Genomic DNA, 10950 nt, shown 5'->3' with positions numbered 1-10950 from the left:
AAAAAAAAAAAAAAAAGAATGGGAAGATGAGCAGTTGAAGATGGCTAGTATCAGGGAAGAAATCCGTTTCTGTGTCAGGCCTCTACACTGCTCCCTAGGACTAAAGGAGGTGGTAACATCCTGATCTGTTCATTGATCTTTGGTTAGTGGAGCTGGCAAGAGGTATCAGGATGAGGAGAACATCTTATTGAAAACAAATTCATAGGATGAAAAAAATCTACAAGCTTCTTATTTACAACTTTGATGCCCCTTTCCCTCCCAAACCCTGACATGGATGTTTATGCAACTTATGTGTGTTGTTTCTGAAATTTCTAGAATGTTTCAGTTGTTTAATTTGTCAAACTCAAGAGACCTGACAGAAATTTGTGACTTGTGGGAAAGAGCTAGACGACCATTTAGGAATTCTCTGGATGTGGCTCAGCCTAATGCAATGGCTTAACATAAGCAGATTGGCTTTGATCTTTCTTCTGGTGGCATCTTCCAGCAAGTTGGAAGTCTTGGCAGATAACATTACAGTTCCTCTGGTTCAGAAGTTGGTATAGTGAGTTGTTTGTTTGTTTGAGACAGTCTCATTTTGTCACCCTGGTAGTGCTATGGCAATCTCAAACATTTGGCCTCAAGCAATCCTCTTGCCTCAGCCTCCCAAGTAGCTGGGACTAAGGTACCTGCCACAACATCTGGCTATTTTAGAGATGGGGGTCTGGATCCTGCTCAGGCTGGACTCAAACTCGGGAGCTCAAGCAATCCACCTGCCTTGGTCTCTGGGGGATCCCCTGGAAGGCAGTGTCCTTGCAGAGGGAAGAGAACTTGCAAACATTTGAATGAGAGCAGAGTGCTGGCCACCTGAGAGCCTTGTGAGGTCCCATTTGCTACAACAATAGGTAGGTGGAGGCTGGGTCTTGCAGGACCCTTTAAGTCAGGCTGAAAACATGGAGAGGTGATAAATGGCCCTGGAAGGATCAGGAAGGGTGTGGCAGTGTTTCTTGTCTGTCTCTATTTCCCTTTGGAGACTGTTCTGTGCCAATTACCCCATATCCACCTGTCCCCATCTCTAGCCGCCTTAGGCCACTCTGTCGCCATTTCTGTCTGCCTTTGCTTCCATTTATTCTATCCATATCCCTCCCTTCTCTCTCTGATTTGGCTTTCCACTGCCTCCTTTCCACTCCCTCTAACCCTTTATCCCCAAAACATCTGGGTGACCATGGGCATTACTGGACACATACCTTCCTTCTGGCTCCAGGTTCCTGCAAGTTCACCCTAACCAGCCTGATATGGTCACACCCGGACAGAAATGGGGACAGTGGCTTGAAGTAGGTAGAGATGGGTACAAGTGGGTATGGGGGTGTCAACACAGAAATGTCTCTGAGTGGCGCCCACAGCTCAGTGGGTAGGGAACCGGTCATATACACCAAGGCTGGCGGGTTCAAACCCCGCCCGGGTCAGCTAAAACAATGATAACTGCAACAACAACAAAAAAATAGCCAGGCGTTGTGGTGGGCGCCTGTAATCCCAGCTACGTGGGAGGCTGAGGCAAGAGAATCACTTAAGCCCAAGAGTTAAAGATTGATGTGAGCTGTGATGCCATGGTACTCTACCCAGGGCAACAGCTTGGAATTACAGGCTCAAGCCACCACACCTGGTTTTTCTATTTTTAGTAGAGACAGGTCTCACTTTTGCTCAACCTGGTCTCCAACTCCTGAGCTCAAGCAATCCACCCACCTAGGCCTCCCAGAGTGGAGAGGAAAGTGTTTTTGTTGTTTGTTTTTCATAAAGGGTTACAGCCTGAAATTCATTTCTTGTCTAATTAAAGTTGTAGTTGAGGGTGGGCTGGTGGCTCACAGCTGTAATCCTAGAACTCTGGGGAGCCGAGGCAAGTGGACTGCTTGAGCTCACAAGTTCAAGACCAGCCCCACTAAGAGCAAGACCCTGTCTCTACTAAAAATAGAAAACACTAGCCAGGCATGATAGCACATGCCTGTAGTCCCAGCTACTGAAGAGGCTGAGGCAAGAGCATTGCTCAAGAGTTTGAGGTTACTGTGAGCTATGATGTCCCAGCACTCTACCGGGGGTGACAAAATGAGACTCTGTCTCAAAAATAAATAAATAAATAAATAAATAGCATAACCACTTTTCAGATTCCCCAAACAATAGGAAGTTATCTACTGGGGGAGGAGCAGAGGGAAAGGGGGATAAAAACATTCATGACGTCTCTGAAGGAAGCAGCAAGCAGCTTGTTTGCCCTGACTGTACAACCATAAACAGGGATCAAGAGGTCAGGAAGGCAAAGTTCAAGCAGTTGGTGTGTCAATAGCAGTTCCCAGGTGGGGGTGGTGTTTTTCTCTGATCCTCTGTCTGTGGGAGGGGCTCTTCTGGATGTTCCATCCCCGGCTCACCACCCCCAGTCTCTTCCCACCAGTTTGTATTGTCTGGAAACCCTAGAATCCATCACCATGGAACTTCTAGCAGGTCCCACAGCTGAGTGCTACTGGAGTCAGATAAGTCAGCAGAGAAGATGCTGGTGGCTGGGGGGCCAGAGCCCAGTGGAGGACCCCCACTCAGGGCCTCCAGCCAGTCTAAGGAGTCCGTGGGGCCTCTGGGAGAGGGGGATGAGGAGTTCTTAGGGGATGGGAGGGAAGAGGAGAAGACAGATGAGGGGCCTTCAGAGTCCGGGGAGGAAGACAGTACGTCAAAGGAGCCTGGGAAGTCCAAGGGGATGGGGGGCAGCGCGTCTGCAAGGAAAAGAATGGTATGTCAGCCATTCCTGATAGGAAGTCAGATCCAGGCGCCAGACTCTACTTCCCATTTCAGAAGTCCAGTTCCCCAGCCCACTCCTCCCTCCGACTCCTGAGCCCACAATTTCAGCTCCTTCTCCCTCAGATCCAGGAGTTCAGCTCTTACCATCAGGCTCCACCTGATCTCCCAGGATGTCATCGATGCCCTGGTTGGGAAGCAACTGCGAACGGGCAGAGTTGGAGTGAGCCTGGAACTCCGGCCTAGAAGCTGACCGGAGACCCTCCACCCTCGCTTCGACCCTCACCCTCTCACCTGCGCCCTTCGTATCGCTTCCTGCAGCTCCTCCTCCAGAGTCAGGGCCGTTGAGGTCGGTGCCGAGGAAGAGATCAGGGCTGGAGCCGGAGTTGGAGCCAGAACTGGAGCGGTCACAGGGGTATCCGCGGCACTTTGAAGAGGTGGTCTGTGAGATGCTGTATTTGGCTTGACCTGGAACCGCCAAGGGCCAGTACCTATAAGCCACGCCCACAGGGCGCAACCCCACCCACTCGCAATCTTTGGCTCCACCCTTTCTCCAGCACCAACCCCTTTTTGGCCTCACTCCCTATGCTGTCATTGGCTTCTTCTCTCCAAAGATCCTCCTCTCGTGGTCGCCTTTTTTCTAGGCGCCGGACCACGCCCCCACACTTCATTGGCTACTTTTTTCCCTCCGGTCCCACTTTGCTTTCTCCCACTTAGCCCCGCCCTCACCGAGCCCTGCAGCAGGGTTGGTCGCAGAGTTTTAGGCCTAAGGCGCCGCCAGGAACCACCCGCAGGGCTGTCTTCTCGCCGGGGTTTCTGCCGCTCGCGGGGCGGGGCGCCGCCGCGCATGCGCTCCAAGAGAATAGACTTGGTCCCAGACACCGGGAGGCCCCGCAGGCGCAGCTGCTGCCTGAGCTCTGAGACCTGGGTTGGGGGGTGGAGAGAGGCGGTGCTGGGCGAGCTCCGGGGAGCAGGCGGGACCCTGGGCAAGACTTTTGGAAACCGGGAACGGAGGAGGGACTAAGAGTCCGCATTTCTGGAACCATAAAAAGGATAAACTGATGACCCGATCTCCTGGATTTCCATGGGGCAGGGGCTGCAGGGTTAGACTTTTGAGTCCCCACCGTAGGAAAGCACTTACGTTTTGATGGTTACAGCCTGGTTACACCCCAAACTCACCGTCAGCTCCTCCAGTTTAAGGGTCTGAAGTTCCAACTTGTGTGTAGGAGTAGAGGGGCTGGGGACTCCTGGCGGGGAGGTAATGAGGGGAGTGGACTTCATTCTGGCGATAGTTGTGAGGGGGGAACAAAGGTTAGATGAGGCAGGAAGAGGAAAGGCATTCTGGGGTCCTCAAAGACAGGGGCTGGAGAAGATGCATGAACGGGCCCAGAATTCCGGTTCTCCGGAGCAAAGACATGGGGCTAGATTTCTGTACATGGGAAGAAGGAAACGGGAGCCCAGACTCTTGGGTCTGCAGGGAGAGGGCCTGAGAGATTGGTCTCTTGAGCCTTGGGGAAGCAGAGAGTTCCAGGCCAAACTCCTCTGGTCTTGGGCTCTGGGTTTGAGGGAGGAGAATACCAGGATTTGAATTTCTGGATCCCGGGAAAACAGTAACGGGAGTCATACCTAGGATGTGGCTGCTGTGAATTTGTCTTTTCCCACAGAAGTCGCCTGGGAGGACCCAGGGCTGACCCCTCTTCAGCTTGTGGGTCTGCCCCTGTCCCTTGTTTTGGCTGTGGGGACATGTATTGGTAGTATGTCAAATTCTCCTTGGACTTGGACTCCCTCCAACTTTGGGAGATCTTGAGAGACTCCTGAAAAAGTAGGTAGGATGTGCTATGCCTCAGAGCTGCAGGCAAAGTATGGGGTCGACCTGGCACCACAAGTAAGAAGCAAAAGGGGGAGTAGCAAGAAGGACCAAGGCTAGACTTTCAGAAGGACATCTCACTCCAGTAAAGAGTCACATCCTTTGGAGACCTCCAAGGACAATATTTTGGCTCAGGGAGCAGGACTCCAGGGCTGAAGAGGAAAGGGGCAGGGCCCAAGGCCGAGGCTGGGGCCAGAGCTGGGCCTGAGGCTGAGATCCACAGGTCTGGATCTGAGCCTGGAGAGGCAGTGAAGGACCCTGAGAGACCTGTAGGCAGCAAGCCAAGCAGGGAGGATCAAGGTTGTATGGAAAGGAGGGCCCCAGAGTACAGGAGGCAAGCCTGGGGAGCAAAACCCAAGTGGTGGAAGCTGGTTGCTGGGACTTCTGGGTCTGAGGACAGAGGTGTTAGGGGCCCAGATTTTTACATTCTCAAGAAAAGCAGAAATGATGTCCTTGGTCATCAAGGGGTACATATGTGGTAGCTGAGGATAGAAGATTTCTGGAGTTTTGCTGGGATGGGGTGGGGACTGCACCTCTGGTTCTTGGGAGAGGGAGAAGCTGAAAGCCACATTCTGAGCTTCTTATGTGTGCCAAGAGTGGAGTCTGGGATGCCTTCTCCAACGAAACAGGATCTGAATTCAGACATCTCAGGATGCGAAAAAGAAGGAAACAGAACTCCTAGGGGTGGGATGGCTAGGGATCTGGACTCCTAGGTCCTTGGGAAAGGACAGGATGGGATTTCAGTCTATCCTGGGGCACAGGGACTGAGATGGAGGAACCAGCAAGGGATGTCTGGCAGTTGTACTCCTGGGGAGTGGGGCCACCATTCCCTCCCTTTCGGGGCCCACACTTACACAAATCCTGATTCCGTCTGTGGATCCTAAGCTGGAGGACTGTGGAGAGCAGTGAGAGGTGGGAGGAGAAAGGCGGGAAGGGAGTGTCCAGGAGCCTGGACTGGAGCAGTGGTTGTTGGCGGGACACTCATGCCCAGCCCCCTTACACACCCCGAGCAGGCTGGTGGGCGGGCAGCCTGCTCCCTTTCCCCGGCCTCCTGCCTGCTCCCTGCCAGCAGAGTGCTGCAGGCCTGAGCCATTCTGGGGCTAAAAGCCAGCCAGCATGTAGGCAAGAGTTAGGCCTGCCCATCACCCTCCACATGCCTCCTTCACAAGTCTGTGCCCACCCCTGACAGTTGCCATCTTGGCAGCCTGGCCCATTCGCACCTCACTTCCTTTCATCTGTGCATCCCGCTTTTCAGGTGCCTGCTCCCTTCTGTGCTCCTTCTGAGTCTTCGAACAGTCCCCCTCTCTGCATACCCATCCTTGGAGAGAGATAAGTAAGTACTCATCTCTCTGAACTCACCTGCTAGTTTCGCACACCTGCCACTTTTGTTTTTACACTCTTTTCACCTTTGCTTCATTCTGCCTCAATACCCATCCCCCATCCTGTTGCATTCAGTATTTGGTCCCCAGTTTGGCGCAAGGATCTCCCTTTGCACATTTCTGCTCTTTTCTACACATGTGCACCTTTTTGCACACTCCTTGCTTGTTGGTTACTTGTACCTTTGCACCCACCCAACCATGTAAGCACACTTATTTGCACACTCACATACCCTTTGCTTACTCAGGGATTCACCCCCAGTTCTTTTTTTTTTTGCAGTTTTTGTCCGGGGCAGGGTTTGAACCTGCCACCTCCAGTATATGGGGCCGGCGCCCTACTTCTTGAGCCACAGGCACGACCCCACCCCCAGTTCTATTTACTTACATACTTTCCACTGCCCTGAGACCTCAAACAGGACTTTTTTTTTTTTTTTTTTCAGTGTCTCACAATGTCACCCTTGGTAGAGTGCTGTGGCATCACAGCTCACAACAACCTCAAACTCTTGGGCTTACGCGATTCTCTTGCCTCAGCCTCCCAAGTAGCTGGGACTACAGGCACCTGCAACAACATCTGGCTATATTTTTGTTGCAGTTGTCATTATTGTTTAGCAGGCCCAGGCCAGGTTTGAACCCACCAGCCCTGGTATATGTGGCTGGCAGCCTAACTACTGAGCTATGGATGCCAGAGCCAAGGCTTAATAGCTTGTTGTCCCCTCACCTGCATTCCCACACTGGTCCTCTGCAGTCCCCATTCTGCCCACTCCTCTGCTTTGCATATGCCTTCCTTGTTCCTTTAGTCCCTGACCCTACTCAAGCCCACTCCTACTCACTCACTTCCCATTGCTCCCCTGAGCTGAGCATTGTATTAACCATTTGCACACTCATTGGTTGTTCACAACCTGACACCTTTGCTGGACCCTCGTTTTTTTTTTTTTTGTTTTTTTTTTTTGAGACAGAGTCTTACCTTATCACCCTCTTTAGAGAGCTGCGGCGTCACAGCTCACAGCAACCTCCAACTCCTGGGCTTAGGCAATTCTCTTGCCTCAGCCTCCTGTCACAGTTCCTGGCTATTTTCTGTTGCAGTTTGGCCAGGGCCAGGTTCGAACCCCCTACCCTAGGTATATGGGGCTGGCACCCTACCCACTGAACCAGAGGCGCTGCCCTCGCTGGGCCTTCCTTTATGCAAAATGACCATTTGCACAGAAAACACATGCCCCCCCAGACTAGAGCATTCTCAAGACCTGGGACACCCTTCTCCCACCCATGGAGAGAAAGCCTCTCACCAGATCGGAACTTGGAGCAGATGATTTGGGAACGCTGGGAAGAAGCTGCCAGGGTCATTGCCAAGTCTAGGACAGGAACCTGGACAGGGGAGATGGCAGGGCCCACCCCAGAGGGCAGGGTTAGAGTGAAGGTGGAGAGGGTGCCCCTGCATGTGAACTCAATGGGGAAAGGGCCAGAAGTTAGGGAATAGGAGCTACCTTGGGGTATAATTTCTGAGTTCCAGGGGAACTGTACTCCTGGTCTGAGAGAGAAGGTCTGAGGGCCTCAACTCCTGGATCCTGGGAGAATAGGGACCTCGGATCCAGGTCTTCTGGGTTCTGAGAAGGAGCGCATTGGAAGTCTGGACTCTTGGATCTATGAAGGGAAGGAGGGGCCAGGGACAGGACTCCTGAATCTTTTTTTTTTTTTTTTTTTTGAGACAGAGCCTCAAGCTGTCCCCCTGGGTAGAGTGCCATGGCATTACAGCTCACAGCAACCTCCAACTCCTGGGCTCAAGCGAGTCTCCTGCCTCCGCCTCCCAAGTAGCTGGGACCACAGGCGCCCACCACAACACCCAGCTATTTTTTGGTTGCATCTGTCATTGTTGTTTTGGCGGGTCCGGGCTGGGGATTCGAACCCGCCACCTTAGGTGTACGTGGCTGGCGCCTTAGCCGGTTGAGCTATAGGCGCCGAGCCAGGACTCCTGAATCTTGAAGGAGGAGGTTAACGACTGGAACTCAGTACTCTGAGCAGAGAATCCAAGATCTTGGATCCAGAGGATTAAGGAGGACTGACAGATGTGGGGGAATAGAAGGATCCCCCCAACCTGCTTGTCAGAGGAAGTGAATGGGGTGTCAGTTACCACGGTCTGTGGGAAAAGTACTGGGACCAGAGAATTGACGGAAGAGTTAAGAAGGGTCTCCCCTCCACCCCAGGGGCTCCTCACCAGGTGGACTCAGTGCAGCTGTGCTCTGGGGTGGGCTGAATCGCGCGGTCCAGGCTGGATGCCGCAGGCTCCGCCCCTCCAACTTGGGACCGCCTCGGACCCTCCTTCCTGGGGCGTGCTAGTTGCCTGGGGAGTGGGGTGGGGGAAGGCATGAACCCTGCCTGGGACCCTGAGGAGGGGCAAGGGCCTGCACTGGGAGGGCCTGGGGCAGGGAGGATGTCAGGGTTCTCTGGCACGCTCCTCCTGCATGTCCTGGGACTGTGGGGTGGGGTGGAACAGCCACAGGCAGATTGACAGAAGCAGGTGCAGGGCGAGGGGCGTTGGATGAGCAGCAGCAGCAGGTGGTCCTGTCCTGGCCTTGCCGGCAGGTGCCACCTGTCGCCTAATTTTTCCCTGACGCAGCGACAGACGTCAGTTTAGAGCAATGAAAAGTTTAAATTGGAGGCCTGGACTCCTGGGTTTACAGAAAGAGGCAAGGGTCTGCACCTCTGAGTCTGCGAGGGGAGAGGGCTAGACAGAGGTGCTCAGCGACAGGCAGACAGGTCCAGAAAGGGACCAGGGAAGCAGATTCCTAGGCCTGAGAACAGGATTGGAGTATGGACTTTAGGGTTGAACGGAGAGATGGCAGTTCCCACTGGCAGGACTGAGGGCCTGAAATTCGGCAGGACAAGCTTAGGGAGCTGTGTTCTGAGGCGTGTGGGAAGCTCCAGTGCTCCTGGGTTGGATTACATGCCAGAGTGCAAGCTGAGGCTGTGGCTATAAATACCTCCTTGGACTATGCAGGGGCCCAGTGCTACAGACAGGGGCTTTGGTACTTTATTCCACAGAAAACCATCATCACTCGCGCGCCCAGATCTTAACAATCGAGGCGTTGCCAATACCACAGATATCTTTATTGCTCGTTGGCACTAACATTCCAAGCCCATCTTCTCACGGTCCCATCCTCCACTACCCGAAAACTCAAAACTCCCAGCAGTGCATGCGGGGGAAAGAGACTACAACTCCCGGAAAGCTCTGCGCTCAGGCGGGCTCCAGTAAGAAGGAGCTCCCTTGAATTTTTCAAGGTTCGTGCACTCGTTTGCTATTAGCTTTCAAGGAGGCGTGGCCACGGGAGGTCCGTGGCGGTGATTGGCCGGTAGCTCCTGCTGCTCAAGATCCCAGAGGAGGCGGCGAAGCCTACGCAGTTCACAGTGCAGGGCGTCGTCTGTCACCGGACCCGTGAGGCGCAGGCGCGAACTGCCCAAGGGCAGGATGAGGGGAGGGTGCGATGAGAAGCTTTCGAAGATGTCCCCTGAGGCCAAAGAAGATGGGTTTAGATTTTGAAAATGGGAGTGAGGAGGATGTGTTGGGGAGAGCTGAGCAATTCCTGGAGCAGGATCTCCACAAATGCAACTCTTGGGAGTTCCTAAGGGTGATGGGAGTAGTAGTTCAGACTACGAAAAGCGGCTCAGCGCCTGTGGCTCAAGTGGCTAAGGTGGCGGGTTCGAATCCTATCCTGGGCCCGCCAAAACAACAATGACGGCTGCAACCAAAAAATAGCCAGGAATTGTGGCAGGCGCCTGTGGTCCCAGCTACTTGGGAGGCTGAGACAGGAGACTCGCTTGAGCCCAGGAGTTGGAGGTTGCTGTGAGCTGTGATGTCATAACACTCTACCCAGGGGGGGACAGCTTGAGGCTCTGTCTCAAAAAAAAGAAACCACTACGAAAAGCCACCGTTGCCTGGAAACAGGTTACACAGTTTAGTCCCCAGGACAAGGAGGAAGGGTTGGGAATTTAATTAAGTCTTAAGGAGCCTGACGGTGGAGGGGTCCGGAGCTCTTACTCCTAGGAGAGGTGCTGGGGGCGTGACTCTTGAGAAAAAGGGAGGGAAGCTCGAGACCGAACTCCTGTGTCTTGGGGGAGGAGAGGCCTGGGTCCAGCATGTAGATCCTGGGAGAAGAGAGGGCTAGGGAATCTAGAATCCTGGATCAGAAGGAAGAGGGTGGGGATATAAACTCCTGGGTACTGAAGAGAGAAAGGCGGCAGCCCCAGTGCTTGTATCCCCACTTCTCACCTGTGTCCACTGCATCTCGCTCTGCAGGGGGAGGGTCCCAGGCAGGTGGTGGCCCACGGCCAGGCCCCAGCTGGTAGTGGCTGAGAAGATGGTGGAGCTGAGCAGGGGTCAGAGTGGGGTGGTCAGTTCGTAGGCTGCTCCATGAAGCCTGGTGGGAAGGCCAGGTGAGAAGTGCATGGTCATTATGGGGCAGCTGAGAATCATAAGTAGATGTACATCTCTGTAGAGCGTGGATGTGGTGGACAGATAGTGGGGGTCTGTGCAGTGTTTTATGAGCACTGTGAAACTGTCACTGATGTGATGATGGGGAAAGATGTGCTTTTAGCAATTTTTTTTTTTTTTGCAGTTTCTGGCCGGGGCTGGGTTTGAACCCGCCACCTCCGGCATATGGGGCCAGCCCTACCCTTTGAGCCACAGGCACTGCCCTTAGCAATTTTTAAAAGTGTGATTTGCTTAAGAATAAATTAGGGCTCGGTGCCTATAGCTCAACCGGCTAAGGCGCCTGCCACGTACACCTAAGGTGGTGGGTTCGAATCCCCAGCCCGGACCCGCCAAAGAACAATGACGGCTGCAACCAAAAAATAGCCGGGCGTTGTGGCAGGCGCCTGTGGTCCCAGCTACTTGGGAGGCGGAGGCAGGAGGCTCGCTTGAGCCCAGGAGTTGGAGGTTGCTGTGAGCTGTAATGCCATGGCACT

At 53.6% G+C, this 10950-nt stretch overlaps 2 protein-coding genes across 5 annotated transcripts in view; both read right to left on the bottom strand.

Annotated features, from left to right (window-relative positions):
- Window positions 1-2209: 2209 nt before the first annotated feature.
- On the bottom strand, window positions 2210-7335 carry MAMSTR (MEF2 activating motif and SAP domain containing transcriptional regulator). Of its 2 annotated transcripts, XM_003801515.3 has the most exons (9): window positions 7278-7335; window positions 5473-5511; window positions 4716-4855; window positions 4378-4565; window positions 3931-4033; window positions 3481-3675; window positions 3046-3219; window positions 2899-2953; window positions 2210-2729 (listed from the first exon to the last, which is right to left on the bottom strand). In XM_003801515.3, the coding sequence occupies exons 1-9, from the start codon at window positions 7333-7335 to the stop codon at window positions 2446-2448; spliced, it is 1236 nt and encodes a 411-aa protein (XP_003801563.1). In that variant the 3' UTR covers window positions 2210-2445. The 2 variants fall into 2 exon arrangements, with proteins under 2 accessions (XP_003801563.1, XP_012667953.1); XM_012812499.2 differs by lacking the exons at window positions 3481-3675; window positions 4716-4855; window positions 5473-5511; window positions 7278-7335 and having other exon boundaries at window positions 4378-4496.
- A 1739-nt stretch (window positions 7336-9074) lies between these two features.
- The window catches only part of RASIP1 (Ras interacting protein 1), an 18956-nt gene continuing 17080 nt past the window's right edge, over window positions 9075-10950 (bottom strand). For all 3 annotated transcript variants that reach the window (XM_023507931.1, XM_023507930.1, XM_003801514.3), the window contains exons 11-12: window positions 10256-10403; window positions 9075-9494 (exon numbers count right to left, since the gene is read on the bottom strand). In XM_023507931.1, the coding sequence (XP_023363699.1) occupies window positions 9295-9494; window positions 10256-10403 (348 nt within the window). In that variant the 3' untranslated portion in view covers window positions 9075-9294. The remainder of the gene's footprint in view (window positions 9495-10255; window positions 10404-10950) is intronic.

Source organism: Otolemur garnettii, unplaced genomic scaffold (genome assembly GCF_000181295.1).
Source record: "Otolemur garnettii isolate 467f Iridium unplaced genomic scaffold, OtoGar3 scaffold00211, whole genome shotgun sequence".
Lineage (NCBI taxonomy): Eukaryota > Metazoa > Chordata > Mammalia > Primates > Galagidae > Otolemur > Otolemur garnettii.
This window is presented reverse-complemented; position numbering and strand designations above follow the sequence as displayed.